The following is an 18,679-nucleotide window of genomic DNA, read 5'->3' as shown; positions in this document are numbered from 1 at the left end:
AAGTCACGGGGTACTGTCGCCATCGGGTGTGACTACTGACGATACAGGGATACTATGACACAAAGGGATTTAGTAGGTTCTGAGTGCAAAATCCATGGTTTGTTTTGTTGGCGAGCCACTCTGGTATGCACATCTTACAGAGTATGGATTTAAATCGATTTTTCTCTGACAACCTATGGCTTACAGCAACCAGGCAGATCCCAACATATAAACTGTACTGTATGTACCGGGGTCATGGTTATTAAGTATGAGTAGCACAAACAAACACATAGGGTAAGCCAGAAGCAAGTCCACATAGTATGTTGATTTAGGTTCTGTTTGTTTTATTGTTAAACATGATAATATATGGAATGTAGTAACACCGGTGTTAAATCCTATCATTATAGAGAAATTTACAAAACATCAATAAACTGTTTTCACTAAGCCTTAGTTTTATGTTGTAAGAGCTTAGTGGTTTACCATACTTAGAGCTATATTGTGTGTGTGTGTGTGACTCTGAGAAATAACCTTGTACAGTTCATGACTTGCGATTCTATGTGTGTGTCTGTGTGTGTGTGTGTGTGTGTGTGTGTGTGTGTGTGTGTGTGTGTGTCTGTGTGTGTGTGTGTGTGTGTGTGTGTGTGTGTGTGTGTGTATGTGTGTGTGTGTGTGTGTGTGTGTGTGTGTGTGTGTGTGTCTGTGTGTGTGTGTGTGTGTGTGTGTGTGTGTGTGTGTGTGTGTGTGTGTGTGTGTGTGTGTGTGTGTGTGTGTGTGTGTGTGTGTGTGTGTGTGTGTGTGTGTGTGTGTGTGTGTGTGTGTGTGTGTCTGTGTGTGTGTGTGTGTGTGTGTGTGTGTGTGTGTGTGTGTGTGTCTGTGTCTGTGTGTGTGTGTGTGTGTGTGTGTGTGTGTGTGTGTGTGTGTGTGTGTGTGTGTGTGTGTGTGTGTGTGCGTGCGCAATTCTGAGAAAGCGAGCAGGGGTACCTTCCTACCTTGTAGCCTACAGGCAGGTTTTCACAGTCCTGTGTGCATCCACTGACCCGACGGTTCAGACACTCATTGACGTGACAGTTCCTCTCGTCTGACGCGTCCCCACAGTCGTCCCTCCTGTTACACAGGCTGGCCAGCGAGACACAGCGGCCGTTGACACACATGAAGAAAGAGCCGTTGCACAAGCTTTCTACAGAACAAAGTGGTAGGTGTTAGATGTGAACTTTCTGTGAAAGCCAGGAATGCAAGACTGCTGTATTCCCGGAACCAGATTAAGCCTTGTAAAAAAAGTTATAAATTTTTTTTGTTGTTGTTGTCAAGTACTAGGCTTAATCTGGGTCTGGGGAACCGGCCAACATAATTAACAGTCAATTAAACATATTTCTATCAACCAGGAACGTGTACACATAGGGGTGTACCTGTGCCAGAGCACCTGCCCCTTTGCCCTCCTACTCGCCAACTGCCCTTCTGGGTGGTGGTATTTGTATATATTTTTGTACACAGGTTTTGACGTTGTTGTTCTGAACTCACTGTCCGAAATTCGTTGTGATGTCGTCAAGTTCGCCACCCCGTCAGTTGCGCCTGTTTGTCGGCCCTGTATGGAGTTTGTGCCCGGATTCCAAACATGTACGGCTTGAGATGCAGTCACAGGTCGGGTGTGTGTATCAAGCTACCAATTATTATAATTATAATTTTTATACATATTTTTGGGCACTTTTACTCTTTTTTCTCCCTAATTTCGTGATATCCAATTGGTAGTTACAGACTTGTCACATCCCTGCAACTCCCCTATGGACTTGGGAGAGGCGAAGGTCGGGAGCCATGCATCCTCCAAAACACGTCCCTGCCAAGCCAGCCACACCAATGTGTCGGAGGAAACTCTGTGCAATTGGCGACCGAAGTCAGCTTGCAGGCACCCTGCCCGGCACAAGGATTCGCTAGAGCGCGATGGGACAAGGACATCCCGGCAGGCCAAACCCTCCACTAACCTGGATGACGCTGAGCCAATTGTGCACTGCCTCATGCGTCTCCCGGTCACGGCCAGATGTGACACAGGCCGGGATCGAACCTGGGTCTGTAGTGACGCCTTAGACCGCTGCGTCACTCGGGAGGTGCAAGCAACAGTACTGATACAACAGCATAACTTTTGATTCGCACTTGATAACACTTGATTTACATCATCGTCAATATTCGGCCTGGTTGGCTGACAGCCGGCGTGCAGCAGAGAGAGGCAGAAAGACGCGGCTCCATCTACGACCCAACGCCATCCCTTCTTCAGTCGGGAGTCGCAAACGAGTGTCATGGCAGCAGCAACCGAGGTAACCAAGACGTTCATCCATGTTTCTCTCAAAGAACACATTTCGAAGTGTTTGACTACTTCTCTGTATCTTTCCAAGGTTACGTTTTGGCACCAACTCCAAATTCTTAAGGTTAGGCATTAACTCCGAATGGTTAAGGTAAGTGTTAAGGTTTGGGATAGGTGTAAAACAAAAATATAAAAAATAACCTATCGGTGGATTTAAACATGCATCCTTTGGGCACTTAGGAACCAGAGGCGGATGCTTCGGACCATTTGCCATCCACGTCTCCAATGTCTACTTGAAGGTAACAGCGCTCACTGTTGCCCCTAGTGGCTGGTTTCCACGGCATCTCCCGACATCCTCAGGCACGGATGGACGTCGGATAATGACTTGTATCACGGGTGACCTGCCAGACCAAACCACCATATACTACAAATATCCACACAAGCTACTAGCCAGCCAGCCCGTATATCATGAGTCAGAAGATCTTAGATATTATATTATAAAGAGCATTGAAGATAAATCACAACCAGTAAACTGGGAGCCGGTGGGTTCATTTTGAGCACCTGCCCCCTGAAATGTCCGAGCACGGCCCTGCTATCAACTCAATTTGTATCAGCCCTGTTCCCAGCAGGGCTATGAGCATAACGTGTTCGTAATAGGCTCAAACCAGCCGGGACATGGTAAGACTGGGGTGGTCTGTACTTCTTCTGTTCTCTCTCTCACACATACATAAACACACACACGTGTGTTGTATCAGATGAAAGGCTTGCCTGCAGCGGAACACTTGGGGTTGTGTGGCAGCTCGTCTGATTGGTCGAGACAATCGGGATGGCCGTCACACTCCCACTGGACTCTGGGTAAACAGCGACCATCTGTGCAGCGGAACTCCCCCAGACTGCAGGACCCGTACTCTGTAGGACACAGGAGGCGGGATGTGCAGTCAGAACACAACAAGAGGAAATACGAGAGAGAGAGAGAGAGAGAGAGAGAGAGAGAGAGAGGAGAGAGAGAGAGAGAGAGAGAGAGAGATAGCGAGAAGTTCTTACTACACTCAGGGGTCTCATCGGAGCCGTCTCCACAGTCATCATCACGGTCACAAGCGAACCGCTGTGGGATGCAGACCTGATTACGACACTGGAACATTCTCTCCATGCACGTGTTGTTGGGGGCTGTGATAAGAAATATGTGGAGGGAGGGCCAATTTGTTAATGAAATACCTGAGATATTTTCACACCATACACCCCTCTCAGAAAGGATCTGAACTTGTATAGGAATGTGGACATTATTAACAGGGTACACTATATATACAAAAGTAGGTGGACACCCCTTCAAATTAGTGGATTTGGCTATTTCATCCACACCCGTTGCTGACAGGCGTATAAAATCGAGCACACAGCCATGCAATCTCAAGGGAAACATTCGCAGGGAAAGGGAAATAGGGAAATAGGGAAACATTCGCAGCAGAATGGCCTTACTAAAGAGCACATTGACTTTCAATCTGGCACCGTCATAGGATACCATCTTTCCAACAAGTCAGTTTGTCAAATTTCTGCCCTGCTCGAGCTGCCCCAGTCAACTGTAAGTGCTGTCATTGTGAAGTGGAAACGTCAAGGAGCAACAACGGCTCAGCCGCGAAATGGTAGCCCGCACAAGCTCACAGAACGGAACCATCGAGTGCTGAAGCTTATAGCGCGTAAAAAGTGTCTGTCCTCGGTTGCAACACTCACTACCGAGTTCCAAACTGCCTCTGGAAGCAACATCACCACAATAACTGTTAGTCGGGAGCTTCATGAAATGGGTTTTCATGGTCGAGCAGCCGCACATAAGCCTAAGATCCCCATGCCCAATGCCAAGCAACGGCTGGAGTGGTGTAAAGCTCGCCACCATTAGCCTCTCGAGCAGTGGAAACGAGTTCTCTGGAGTGATGAATCACCATCTGGCAGTCCAACGGACGAATCTGGGTTTGGCAGGTGCCAGGAGAACGATTTGGGGAAGGCCCTTTCCTGTTTCAGCATGACAATGCCCCCATGCACAAAGCGAGGTCCATACAGAAATGATTAGTTGAGATCGATGTGGAAGAAATTGACTGGACTGCAGAGAGCCCTGACCTCAACCCCATCGAACACCTTTGGGATGAATTGGAATGCCGACTGCGAGCCAGGCCTAATCACCAAACATCAGTGCCCGACCTCAGTAATGCTCTTGTGGCTGAATGGAAGCAAGTCCCTTCAGCAATGTTCCAACATCTAGTGGAAAGCCTTCCCAGAAGAGTGGAGGCTGTTAGAGCAGCAAATGGGGGACCAACTCCATATTAATGCCCATAATTCTGGAATGAGATGTTCAACGAGCAGGTGTCCACATACTTTTGGCAATGTAGTGTATGTGTCAGGGGGAAATATGGTTTTACAGTACTGCAGGAGATGGAGGGCCGATTATTTGTACATTTTTTTCTTATAACAGAAACGTATTGAGTCATTTCTGCTTTACAATGGGGATTCTGAACACACAATGACAAATGTAATGAGACATTTTTGCTTTATAAATGGGACTGAGTCTGACTGTGCTATGATTGTTTTCTGTTTGGTTTCTGTCTGGAGGCCTTCAGAGGACAATACCTTATGACAGACACATATTGAGACATTTGTGCTTTACAAAGGGGATTCTGAGTGACTAAAATATGACTGTGCGCTTTCGGGTTCGGAGGCCTTCAGAGGATGATACACTATGACAAATATGTATCGAGACATTTGAGCTTCAGAAAAAGGGGCTCGGAATACACTGTCAGACACATATTGAGATATTTGTGCTTTAAAAAGGGGACTGAGTGACTACACTATGACTGTGTGCTTTCTGTCCAGAGGCCTTCAGAGGACAATGCACTATGACAAACATGTATTGAGACATTTGTGCTTTACAAAAGGGACTTGGACTAGACTGTTAGACACATATCATTATTATTATCATTATAATATGTGCTTTAGAAAAGGGAGTGACTACACTATGACTGTGATTTCTGTTGGAGAACTTCAGAACATTATTACCACAGCCAGCAGCAGAGAGCTCATCACTCCCATCTGGACAGTCCCTCTCCCCATCACAAAGCCAGTGTTTGGGGACGCAGGCGTACGACTCTGGGCAACTAAACAACCCTGGACCACAGGTAGCCATACCTGGATATGTACAATAGGAGTAGTGGTCAAAATATTATTTTACCGAATTGAAGAATCTTTAGCCTGAGTGGCAGTCTGTTTTAGCTCGCTTACCAACTCCTTAAGGAATTGTCACACCAAACATGTTTGGTATGATAATGAGTGACAAGGATTTGGCAAAGACAGCAGAAACAGACTGGCACTCAGGCTACAGAATCTGCACAATTACAGTAATAGAAATATAGATGTTTACAAGACTTTCTGAGATCTGTGCAAATATGACTGAAAAACAGGAAATCCATATCGCTGTTTGTAGCAAATTGCTCATCCATATATCTCCACCAAGGATGTATCTCATAAAATTTAAAATATCTTATATTAGCGCGTTGTTGTACTTTTTATGCCTTTTTCTCCCCAATTTCGTGATATCCAACGAGAATTTATCTCATAAAATGTCAAATTAATCTCTCCCTGTCCCCCTTTCTTGGGTACTTTTTACCCCTTTTTTGCAATATCCAATTGGTAGTTACAGTCTTGTCCCATCGCTGCAACTCCCGTACGGACTCTGGAGAGAGATGAAGGTCGAGAGCCATGTGTCCTCCGAAACATGACCTCGCCAAGCTGCACTGCTTCTTGACACACTACCCACTTAACCCAGAAGCCAGCTGCAACATTGTGTCGGAGGAAACACCGTACAGCTGGCGCCAGGCTGCCACAGGGAGTCGCTAGTGCATGATGGGACAAGGACATCCCAGCCGGCCAAACCCTCCCCCTGACCCGGACGCCAATGGGCCAATTGTGCGCCGCCTCATGGGTCTCCCGGGCGCAGCCGGCAGCAACACAGCCCGGGATCGAACCCGGATCTGTAGTGACGTCTCAAACACTGCAATGCAGTGCCTTAGACTGCAGCGCAACTCGGGAGGCCCCTTTTCTCTGTCCCTTTCATGCTGATTTATGGCCGTTCTCTACATTTTCTACACACATTTGAGTCAACATAATGTAAATCAATTCAGGCGTGTTTTCTTACCACAGATCTCTGCGCTCTCGTCCAATCCATCGCCACAGTCGTCCTCTCCGTCACAAAGCCACTGCTTGGCGATGCACTTGTTCTTAGAGCAGGCAAACTGGTTCCACAGGCAGGACAAGTCTAGACAGAATGCAATATAACATATTATATGTTGGGACAGGAAGCATGTAAACGTCTTCACAATTAACCATGCCGAGAGCAGTGATAAATTTGTGATTTAGTACGGTAGTGTATGTGTGCAAAGTCCAAATGGGCACAGGTTTCAACTGTTATAAAGTAATATGACATTGCAGTCAAGTCACATACAAGAAAGAAGGTAGGTCTTTGTGCAGAAGAGGTGAAGGAAATAATATCGCATAGGTAACCAATTTTGAAGCAAATTATTCTAATGCGGCTGGAAAATTATATCACTTTATCAATGTCACCTGTGAAATTAGATACACCAACATGGCAAAACCCTTCTCTCAGTCGTAAGCACTTTCAAAGTAATGCTTGTCTTACAGTCAAACCATGTACAAAGGAGTGCCAAGTGAGGTAAAAATGTATTCAGCCTTAGCAAGCAGAGAGAGAGAGAGAGAGAGAGAGAGAAAAAGAGGGAGAGATAGAGAGGAGGGAGATGAGAGAGGGAGAGACACAAAGACAGAGAAAGAATTGTCTGTTTATCTGTTTGCATTCCACATCAATTTTATGATGACACTGCGGAGCTGCTTCCTTTGCTCCTTGGGCATTCAGAGAGCAACCATTAGCAATGACTGTGTGGCTGTATGGACAAGGTCAGTGTGAACTAGCCACACAAACAGCGGGCGCCAACAACACTGTGTGTGCATCCAACCGCAACTGGCTGGGACTCGTTCAAATACACAGACGATGAGCAAATCCACAACAAATATAAATAGGATATTTGCTATTGCTATTCTGTTTGCGTGACGACAGCATCGTCTACTGCTCTGCCCTGAGGAACCAACCGCAGGAGTGAAACATCTCCTTCTGTCAGTATTCCTCAGGAGGGGCTTTGAATAGTGATTTGGGGAGATTTCCACATAGGGGTCAAATCAGGGGTGGAAGCATTGGGCTCAGCGGGAGACACCCCTTCACTGCTTCCTTTAATGACCCACATGAACGAACCCCCAACACTGGGTTATCTTATCTTCTTATCTGGCCGTGTTGACCGAATGTATTGACCAGACACATCAAGGGTTCCAGGAGTAAAAGGGGAAATTGTTCAACTTAGAAATTCTCCATTATAATTTGGCCACCTCGAGCTTTGTCAACACTTCATGCGGGACGTACCCTACAACACAATGATCCAATCGCTCCTTTGAACAGAGTCCTTTGAACGATTGAGACTCTCTCTCATCAGTGTCAGTGGATACAAATCAGCGCAATGTGCTTGCTAAAATAAAAGTCATGTGAATAAATGTTATAGAAATATGTCTATCACACCACACTGGAATTCATCTGCTCCATCTTCACAGTCTTTCACTCCGTCACACAGCCAGACAGTGTGGATGCAGTTTCCACTGGGGCAAGCAAAATGGCCCTCTTCACATCTCTTTCTGAGGGAAGGAGCTGGGGAGAAACCAGAAGCCAAGGTACAATTCAGATCAATAAACTACGAGGCCGACTCATTTTCAAAATAACTTAAAATGCATCCCACTAGGCCTGGTGTCTGTCTGGTACACGGCCACATCAACAGTAGCCGACAGAACTGGCGGAACAGAAGAGAAAAAGGGAAGAATAAAAACATACTCTGGCAGTTGGTTTCATCTGCATAATCCCCACAGTCATTGGCTCCATCACACATCCAGGAGGGGTGGACACAGAGGGAGGTAGAGTTGCAGCTGACGAACACTGTCTCCTTCACCCCCAGCATGTAGTAACCCAAGCAGCCTGTGTTGCCTAAAGGAAGTGGGCATTCGACCGGTATATCCAAAGCCTAAGGTTAGCGATTGATATTCCTGGCTATACATCGTCTTATCTATAATAGTGTTGTGCCCTGATATTAATAACAACTAAAAAAATAGCTTGAAATTCCGAGGAGCGGATCTTTCTTCCTTCTCTTTTATCTAACATTAACGACACAAATGACCAGGCTAGCCTACAGACCTGCTACGTGGGAAAGGCAATGTTGTCGCACCTTAGAAAGATATTGTGTGGCGCCTTAACAAAGATAGAGGGTCGCCTGAACAAAGATAGTGGGTCGCCTGAACAATGATAGTGGGTCGCCTGAACAAAGATAGTGGGTCGCCTGAACAAAGATAGTGGGTCGCCTGAACAAAGATACGGCACGGCGCTTTAACAAAGGTTTATCTTACTGCAGTTCTTCTCATCTGAGGCGTCGGGACAGTCGATGATCTGATTGCAGCGGGCCGAGGCCGGGATACAAACCCCGTTCAGACAACGCCAGTCTGAGGGAGAGCATGTGGAATCTGGAGAGAAAAATACAGGGCCGAAAGGAAGAAGAGGAAGAAACGGGGGGGTAGAAATATGTTGTATTTGAAATCCCATCTCTTTGGTTCATTGTCAGGTGGTACTGGATAGAATAGATCATATTATCCCTGCTTGGAGAAATGTTCCTCTATGAAATCTAACAGGGGAGACAGGAGTTCACCCTAAAGCTATTTATTTGTTTATACATTAGTAATGTAGTACAGATGATGTTGTCTGTCAGACTGGGCATGTACATTCTCATCAGATTCTTATTACTCACGGTTACAATAAACCTCGTCGGAATTATCTCCACAGTCGTTGACCCCGTCACAAACCCGCCTATTGGCCACACAGCGCTGGTTATAGCAGCTCTTGAAGCCCCATCTGCAGTTTCTGTTATCTGCAAGAGAGGAAGAGGAGTAAAGAGGGAGAAAAACGAAAGAGATAAATAAAAAGACACTTTAGGAAGAGATTCGACCAAAGGGATTACATGACATCCACTTTAATACTGTTCCTCTTCTCCTTCGTGGGTTTCGGGAAGTGAGCGAGTCTGAACTCATTCTACTGGACAAGAACCCGGCGGGGCTTGGTAGGGATTTTCATCTGAGCACTGGTGAACTAGTACAGTACCACATGTTTGGTGTTTACTTACCGCAGTATTGCATTTTCTCATCCGACTTGTCTTTGCAGTGTGCTATTCCGTCACACGTCAGCTGATAGTCGATACACTCCCCGTTCCCACACTCAAACTCAATGTGGATGTTACAGGAGGAGTTCTCAGCTGCAAAAAGAGAGAGAGAATCAATATTTTTCTGATTGATTCCTCATCCAAACAGATGGGTCTGCTTTCTGCCATATCCATCCCAGACAGTCTCCAACAAACATGCTTCTTCAATGCCCCTCACATTGCTTCATCTGACAGTAGCACTGTCCGATGCCTATTGTCTACGTGTCTATTAGCAAGACGTTCACATGGTCCTTTGAGCCGGATGCAGTTTCCCAATGAATTAGAGGGGGAAAAGACAAGGTACTAGACTTACATACACATCTGTTATCTTCCAGTAGTAGTCTCTCTCCTCTGCAGCTACAGTTGACTGTGCCGTGAGGGGTCAGAAGACAAAGGTCATGACATCCACCGTTCAGCACTGTGCAAGGGGACAGTTCACCTGGGAAAACAGAGCATTATGGGTACTGTAGTACATCATCTTACAGAAAACACACATCAACCTCCAAATGCCATGCTTTACTTCCTACTTGCAGTGCCTCCCGTAAAGAGTTTCAGCTTCCAAATATTTGAACTCGAGCACTGAAAACTTTTCAAGGTCGGTGTTGTGGTAGAAAGGTAGACTTCTCTGTTGGGGACCCGCTTTGAACTGTGTTTGGCTCGGACAGTGGTATGGAGAGGTAAGCTATGAACCAGGCCATCATGCTGCCCCCTTAGTACCCACATGTCTGCTCAATTCAGTCAGTCCGAGAGAGAGAGAGAGAGAGAGAGAGAGAGAGAGAGAGAGAGAGAGAGAGAGAGAGAGAGCGCTCAGATGGTACAGATTCAGCTGAAGCACTGTGCCAAGCTTGGGTTCTGGTGAAGCACAGGCCAGGCAACATGGGGTAGCCTGCGGCACTGGAGGTTGGGATTTTTGGAGTTGTTTATTCAATAATGTAATATTTATATTGAGTGGTAATTAATCAGGGAGGGAAGTTGGGGCAATAGGAAGTCTTCTATAATGTTCAGGCCAAATGGTCCAACTCAGCTACACAGGGTTGTAAACCACATGCAAACCATCACAGGCTGCGATGTATAGAAGACTCCCATGTTGACAAGTGAGTTTTGCTTTGATGTAATGTATAGGATTCACTTACAATTGTTGGTATTGTTGGAAACTGCAACAATTCCCATTGGCTGGTTGGGGATGTCGCCTCTGAGGACCCTGATGTCGCCACCTGTGTACTTATTGGAGCGTACCACCGCCCTCTGTACCCAATCAGACCAGAACAGGAAGTTCCCATAGATAGCCAGGCCAAAGAAGGTTCCTGGACCTGACTTCACAATCACCTACAGAATGAACGGAATAAGAAAATGGTGTTACATTGGTTTTATGCTCATGTTTTAGTCATTAGTTTAGTCATAATTTTGGTTGAAATACATCAACAGAACCTTGGACGTCACATACTCAAGCATGAGAAGAGGTATGAGACAGCTGGAATCATTTCTATATCTGATGGTACACTATTAGCAAAAAGGTTTCCAAAAGGGTTCTTCAGCTGTCCCCATAGGATAACCCTTTTTGGTTCCAGGTAGAACCCGTTCTGGTTCTAGGTAGAACCCTCTGTACAAATGGTTCTTCACGGAACCCAAAAGGGTTCTACCTGGAACCAAAAGGGTACTTACAAGCAACCACAAAGGGTTCTTCATGGGGTTTTCCTATGGGGACAGCCAAAGAACATTTTAAGGTTCTAGATGGAAAAGAATATGCTAAGGTTGTACAAGATATGACTTAATCATTCTATTCCGAACAACATACAGTATATCTATTTTGTTTCTTCTCCTTACATATCTGTGTGAGCCATCATATTCACATCGTTCAATCTTTCCCAGGCTTCCATCGGAGAAGAAGAGTTTCTCGGCGGTGTGGTCGATGGTGAGTCCATTAGGTGTGAGGATGTCTGCGGTGATGACACTCTGGATGTTGTTTCCTGACAGGGTGGACCTCATAATGCTGGGGCGCAGTTCATTCCAGTTCGTCCAGAACATCAGGCTGCGTCAGCAGCGAAAACAAAAACACCAGTGAGACTTTCACCCGAAGCAAACGGGTGGGATGCACCTCCGTTCAATATATTGCAAACATCCATCAAGCATCAGAGTCTGCACTGCGTGATCATTTCCATTAAAAAAACAACAACATGTTTCCATTAAAACGCAAACAGGCTTTTTCTATCTCGATTTTCTAAAGATATAAACGTGTTTCGATCCTCACATTCTAAAGCAAAATAATTGACACATTTTTAAGACTGCCTCGTGTTCTTGTGAAAGAAAACAGGGTATAAAAGGGAGGCAAAGAAAACATAAAAGAACCGTAAGACATTATGATCAGTAACAAATGATGATAAAACACTTCTGACACTTCCCCAGAGCAGTTATAAACCTCATTCCCCTGATAGCAGAAGTTTTCAATAGATTTGCTAACTGAATACATAACACAACCCATATACCCAAGTGAGCATCTACTGAAGGCCAATAAGGGTATGTAAGTGTGTATAAGCCAATAGGAGCAAGGAAGTTTTAACACCTACTTCTGACACTCCTCCAGAGCCAGGTTATGTGGGTGGTCGTCCTCTGCCAGTGTCACCACAGCCTCTCTGGTGAAGGCCCCGGGGAGGCTCTGGTTCAGGCTGTGCCTGCTGACGGTGGCTGTGGTGGAGCTGGTCCAATAAAGTGAGTCCCAGGCTCCATGGTATGCTAGGCCCTCCACTGACCCCACATCTACACAGGAACAATAACACTGATATAATTAAGCAATAAGGCATGAGGGGGTGTGGTATATGGCCAATATATCACGGCTAAGAGCTGTTTTTAGGCACGACGCAACACAGAGTAAGCCGTGGTTAGCCATGGTATATTGGCCAAATACCAAAACACTGAGGTGTCTTATTGCTATTATAAACTGGTTACCAACAAAATCAAAACAGTTAAAAGTATTTTTTGTCATACCTGTGGTGTACGGTCTGATATATCACAGCTTTCAGCAAATCATCATTCAGGGCTCAAACCACCCAGTTTATAACACTGAATATAACATTGACATACACTGAATAACATTATCTGACTTTTGGTTAAGAACTCAACAAACACACGCGATACTTTCCAATGCAGAGAGTGGATTTGTCTTTTCTTTCATGGTAAAAAGTAATATATATATATATATATATATATATATATATATATATATATATAATATTATATATATATATATACAGTGGGGGAAGTATTTAGTCAGCCAATTGTGCAAGTTCTCTCACTTAAAAAGATGAGAGAGGCCTGTAATTTTCATCATAGGTACACTTCAACTATGACAGACAAAATGAGAAGAAAGAAATCCAGAAAATCATATTGTAGGATTTTTAATGAATTTATTTGCAAATTATGGTGGAAAATAAGTATGTATATATACTGTTGAAGTTGGAGGTTTACATACACATTAGCCAAATACATTTAAACTCCATTTTTCACAATTCCTGATATTGAATCCTTGTAAACAATTCCCTGTCTTAGGTCAGTTAGGATCACCACTTTATTTTAAGAATGTGAAATGTCAGAATGTTGGTAGAGAGAATGATATATTTCAGCTCTTATTTCTTTCATCACATTTCCAGTGGGTCACACATTTACAAACACTCAATTAGTATTTGGTAGCACTGCCTTTAAATTGTTTAACTTGGGTCAAACATTTCGGGTAACCTTCCACAAGCTTCACACAATAAGTTGGGTGAATTTTGGGCCATTCCTCCTGACAGAGCTGATGTAACTAAGTCAGGTTTGTAGGCCTCCTTGCTCGCACACGCTTTTTCAGTTCTGACCACACATTTTCTATAGGATTTAGGGAAGGGCTTTGTGAAGGCAACTCCAATACCTTGACTTTGTTGTCTTTAAGCCATTTTGCCACAACTTTGGAAGTATGCTTGGGGTCATTGTCCATTTGGAAGACCCATTTGCGACGAAGCCTTAACTTTCTGACTGATGTCTTGAGATGTTGCTTCAATATATCCACATAATTTTCTTACCTCATGATGCCATCTATTTTGTGAAGTGCACCAGTCCCTCCTGCAGCAAAGCACCCCCACACCATCCCCACCCTTGTTTCACGGTTGGGATGGTGTTCTTCAGCTTGCAAGTCTCCCCCTTTTTCCTCCAAACACAACGATCTTTAGTATGGCTAAACAGTTCTATTTTTGTTTCATCAGACCAGAGAACATTTCTCCAAAAAGTAAGATCATTGCCCCATGTGCAGTTGCAAACCGTAGTCTGGATTTATATGGTGGTTTTGGAGCAGTGGCTTCTTCCTTGCTCAGCGGCCTTTCAGGTTATGTCAATATGACTCGTTTTACTGTGGATATAGATACTTTTGTACCTGTTTCCTCCAGAATCTTCACAAGGTCCTTTGCTGTTGTTCTGGGATTGATTTGATCTTTTCGCACCAAAGCACGTTCATCTCTAGGAGACAGAACGCGTCTCTTTCTTGAGCAATATGACGGCTGTGTGGTCCCATGGTGCTTATACTTGCGTACTATTTTTTTATACAGATGAACGTGGTACCTTCAGGCATTTGGAAATTGCTCCCAAGGATGAACCAGATTTGTTGAGGTCTACACTTGTTTTTCTGAGGTCTTGGCTGATTTCTTTTGATTTTCCCATGATGTCAAGCAAAGTGGCACTGAGTTTGAAGGTAGGCCTTGAAATACATCCACAGGTACACCTCAAATTGACTCAAATGATGTCAATTAGCCTATCAGAAGCTTCTAAAACCATGACATAATTTTCTGGAATTTTCCAGGCTGTTTAAAGGCACAGTCAACTTAGTGTATGTGAACTTCTGACCCACTGGAATTGAGAAACAGTGAATTATAAGTGAAATAATCTGTCTGTAAACAATTATTGGAAAAATGACTTGTGTCATGCACAAAGTAAATGTCCTAACCAACTTGCCAAAACTATAGTTTGTTAACAAAAAAATGTGTGGGGTGGTTGAAAAACAAGTTTTTCTGATACCAACTTAAGTGTATGTAAACTTCCGACTTCAACTATATATATATATATATAGATAGATAGATAGATAGATAGATAGATAGATAGATAGATAGATAGATAGAGAGACAGAGAGACACAGAGAGAGACAGAGAGAGACAGAGAGAGACACAGAGAGACACAGAGAGAGAGAGAGAGAGAGAGAAAGAGAGAGAGAGCGAAATATCACACACTTGCTTGGACAAGGGATAGGCCTATATGGTTGACAAAAATATTATTTTAGGAGATACTTCATTATCATATTCGTTAATCATTATATGGGAGTAGTGCTGGTGCTTTCTCCATGAGCTGGCCTCCTATAGATGCAACCATTATTGCCTTTCCTCTCCAACAACCAACCCCCCTCTGTGATTTTGATGGATCTTCCTTCCCTGTTCCTGGTCAGTCAGATATATTTGAGCCCAGTCAGCATGGATCCTAGCCTACTACACAGACGCTACAGGGGCTATGGGGTGACGGGGATCTGCTGTCTATGTGCATTAGGGAACTATACTGCAACACCTCCGAGGCATCTCTCTGTGTGTGTGTGTGTGTGTGTGTGTGTGTGTGTGTGTGTGTGTGTGTGTGTGTGTGTGTGTGTGTGTGTGTTCAGCTGATCCCTCCTAAAACACTATATCAGATGGGCATACAGAAGAAATGTCATATCCATCTATTGACATTGATATTCACTCTGTCTATCAGAGGAAAAAGGGGAGGACCACCCTACTTTCATAAATTTCATAAAATAAAAAAATTATAAAACATCAAATCAAATTTTATTTGTCACTTACACATGGTTAGCAGATGTTAATGTGAGTGTAGTGAAATGCTTGTGCTTCTAGTTCCGACAATGCAGTAATAACCAACGAGTAATGTAACCTAACAATTCCACAACTACTACCTTATACACACAAGTGTAAAGGGATAAATAATCATTTGACCATTTAAAAAGGTCTACGGTAGCCTCAACAGCACTCTGTAGGGTAGCACCATGGTGTAGCCGGAGGACAGCTAGCTTTTGTCCTCCTCTGGGTACATTGACTTCAATACAAAATCTAGGAGGCTCGTGGTTCTCAACCCCTTCCATAGCCTTACACAGTAATTATAACATCTTCTGGAGGATGTCCTCCAAACTATCAGAGCTCTTGCAGCTTGAACTGACATGTTATCCACCCAATCAAAGGACCCGAGAATGAATCTAGTACTGAAAGCATAAGCTAGCTAGCACTGCCATGCATAAAATGTGGTGAGTAGATGACTCAAAGAGAGAGAAAGACAGTGAATTTCATAAAATAAAAAATGAAGGAGAAGCAAGAGAGAAAAAAGAGAGTATTTTTTTCACTTTCAGTTTCACTTTTTTAGCTAGCAAATGCAGCTAGCTAGTTCAGCCTACTGAAACACCCGGCTCAAACAGAGGGATGTTGTGTCAGCTAGCTGGCTGTGACTTTCCAACACAGCCCTGGAACTCTTCCAAGTTAACGTAAGCTTTTGGTTTGACTAATTTATTGCCACCGGGGCCCGCCGGTGTAACTGCTTACTGACTGTACACTAACGTTACTGCATGATCGTACAGGTTTACTAACGGATTAGTTCTATTAGCTACTTTAGCTAATATGGTGACAATGATGTAAGTTGTGTGTAGCGGTTTGGCTTGGAAATGTTTTTTCGCCTGGTCACATACATCTGATGTGTTGTGCATTGAAGTCCACAAGCGAAGGGACAAGGTGAGAGGAGGAGAGCACATAGATGCAAGAAGGAATACAACATGGCTGCTATGAAAGTGAACTGTGTTAACGCGTGATCAGCGGTGAATTCAATTTGCGGATTCTGTTGAAAAACGTTTCTTAAATGGAAGCAAACGGAATTTAATGTATCACTCCTAAAATCATTGCAACTGACATCTCATCTTGCTGTACAATGCAGTCTTTGATAGTTTTGCTACTTCGTTCAGCAACAAAATGAAAGCAATAGAAGTGGCAAAAGATCAGAGTTTCTGTCAGACGTACAAAAGAGGCTTGAGTCGGCCTCTAAGTGTTGACATCAGTGGGACATGAAAGGCAGTCAGATTATGTGGGATCCCCCTGGTTTCACACTACAAGTAACAGTTTGAGCTCTTGTCAATGGAGAGTTGAAGACTTTTGAAATTGGGGGAAAGAAATGTTCACTACTTGAAACAGCAGCTTTACTTGCTCATCAGTCTTCTCTCTCATCTTTCTGAAGGCAGGGAGGAAGATACAGTATGGTGCAGAAATGAAATAATGAACGCTTTCATGTGAAAGGAGGTGAGAAGAGAACGCAAGTGCATTCTACAAGGATCTCCACTTCCCCCGTTTCTCTTTGCTACAGATGTAGAATCTTAATCACTCTTTTGGTTACTGAGAATTTTCCTGCACAGCAGTGTATTTGAGGTTTTAAAAGGCCTCTATAGTTTGTCATTACCACTTAGAAATTTCAGATTTGATTTGTCCCTACACAAATTCACATTCTTGTTGCTGCAAGATTATTTTCCTGCTGTAGCAAATTGACTCAAATTGAGATCCTACATCTGTAGATATGATACACCAAACATTTTCCAGCTTTTCGAATAGTTAGTAATTAACTTAGTAATTGGATAAATGAGCAGACAAAGACTTTATCAAAGTGAACTTACTCTCAACGATGACTCTCTGTCCAGTCCAGTCGTCATTGACAACCTGTATATTCCCAAAGTGAACGTCACTATAGAAAATCCGGTTGGTGACTCCAGAGTTCTGTTGTTGGTGATGAAAGGCCAGTGCTATCACATTCTTGAAGTAGGCAGGGTTCTCATAGGGCCTGATGGGAGAGTTGAGGTCGCTGTCGTCTGATAGGTGGATGCTCCTCAGGATCGACCTCTCAGAGTAGAGAAGGTAGCCATCGTACTGGTGACAGCTGAGACCGTCTAATCAAACGACAATGATTATGTCATTGAGCCTTTAAAACTGTGATTAATTGAAATAAGAACCATTTTATGTGGAAAAAATGTAAAATCGCTAAACACTTAACAGTAAAAAATAATAAATGTAAGAATAAAAGGCAAACAAGAGGCAATATCAAAGATCACTGAGTACCTTTAGCCAGGTAGCCGTGAGCACAGGAACACGTCCTCCTCCCACTGCCCTGGTGGAAACACAGCTGATGGCAGCCTCCGTTGTTTTGGCCGCACGGGTTGGTTCCTGTAGGGAAGTCAACGACAGGGTCAAAGGTCAGAGATCAAGTCAGGTTCCCCACAGTCTTATTGGCTGTCAATCTGAAATGTATTGTGTTGACCGTAAGGAATAAGATTCCATTATGAAGTTTGCAGTATCAATGTTAGTCAATATTCAGATATTACGTTTCTGTATTGCAAGAGGTTGAAATACCTTCACATTAAAATGGGCAATCAGCAGTTGCTGCATCCATTTTTGAACATATTAATAAATTATTTGTACCTTGATTCTTGAATAATATAACTTATAAATAAATGCCTCATGAGCTTAGTTTAACTGTTGTACCCCAACAGAACCCCAAATATAAGCTTGTTTTACTCCAATGTTTGAAAACAAAGTAAATGTTAACAAAACATGGTTAAACTCCAATTTTAATATCATGGATATCCTCGCATCCATACCTCTGTTTATGCATTTGAGAGTGATTACATTTTTCCAGCCCCATCCTTCAGCTTTTTACTGAAACAGTGGTGGGAAGAACAATGTTATTGTTTCAACTGCTGATTGGCCCTTTAATCTCAGGTCTATTCTAGAACACTTAACAACCGCAGGTACTGACAGCCAGGTAAGAACATGAAATAATAAGGAAGTGATAAGGAAGTTGAAACCTCAACCTTTCTCCCGTCCTCGGTTAAAGACTTTGATATCGTTCAAGTTGACTCCCAGACCACTCCTCAGAGTCGTGGCTCCCTCCGTTGGATAACTCTTAACACCTCGGCGAATGGAGCCTCTGGCATGAGCCCTATGCACGCGCACACACACACACACGCACACACGCACACGCACACGCGCACACA

The 18,679-nt window shown here is 43.8% G+C and overlaps 1 protein-coding gene across 1 annotated transcript in view; it reads right to left on the bottom strand.

Moving 5' to 3' along the window:
• Positions 1 to 18,679, bottom strand: part of LOC135541673 (low-density lipoprotein receptor-related protein 1B-like) — a 130,175-nt gene that overhangs the window by 70,412 nt on the left and 41,084 nt on the right. Inside the window, exons 32-48 of the mRNA XM_064967996.1 lie at positions 18,497 to 18,624; positions 17,745 to 17,849; positions 17,306 to 17,575; positions 12,168 to 12,357; positions 11,428 to 11,632; positions 10,737 to 10,929; positions 9,917 to 10,042; positions 9,529 to 9,657; positions 9,157 to 9,276; positions 8,762 to 8,875; positions 8,196 to 8,345; positions 7,890 to 8,015; positions 6,447 to 6,566; positions 5,312 to 5,440; positions 3,317 to 3,439; positions 3,041 to 3,181; positions 969 to 1,156 (exon numbers count right to left, since the gene is read on the bottom strand). Coding sequence (XP_064824068.1) covers positions 969 to 1,156; positions 3,041 to 3,181; positions 3,317 to 3,439; positions 5,312 to 5,440; positions 6,447 to 6,566; positions 7,890 to 8,015; positions 8,196 to 8,345; positions 8,762 to 8,875; positions 9,157 to 9,276; positions 9,529 to 9,657; positions 9,917 to 10,042; positions 10,737 to 10,929; positions 11,428 to 11,632; positions 12,168 to 12,357; positions 17,306 to 17,575; positions 17,745 to 17,849; positions 18,497 to 18,624 — 2,557 coding nt within the window. The remainder of the gene's footprint in view (positions 1 to 968; positions 1,157 to 3,040; positions 3,182 to 3,316; positions 3,440 to 5,311; positions 5,441 to 6,446; positions 6,567 to 7,889; positions 8,016 to 8,195; positions 8,346 to 8,761; positions 8,876 to 9,156; positions 9,277 to 9,528; positions 9,658 to 9,916; positions 10,043 to 10,736; positions 10,930 to 11,427; positions 11,633 to 12,167; positions 12,358 to 17,305; positions 17,576 to 17,744; positions 17,850 to 18,496; positions 18,625 to 18,679) is intronic.

The sequence above is a fragment of the Oncorhynchus masou genome, chromosome 6 (genome assembly GCF_036934945.1).
Source record: "Oncorhynchus masou masou isolate Uvic2021 chromosome 6, UVic_Omas_1.1, whole genome shotgun sequence".
NCBI lineage: Eukaryota > Metazoa > Chordata > Actinopteri > Salmoniformes > Salmonidae > Oncorhynchus > Oncorhynchus masou.
Note: the sequence above shows the minus strand (reverse complement) of the source record. Positions and strands in the feature narration are given on the sequence as shown.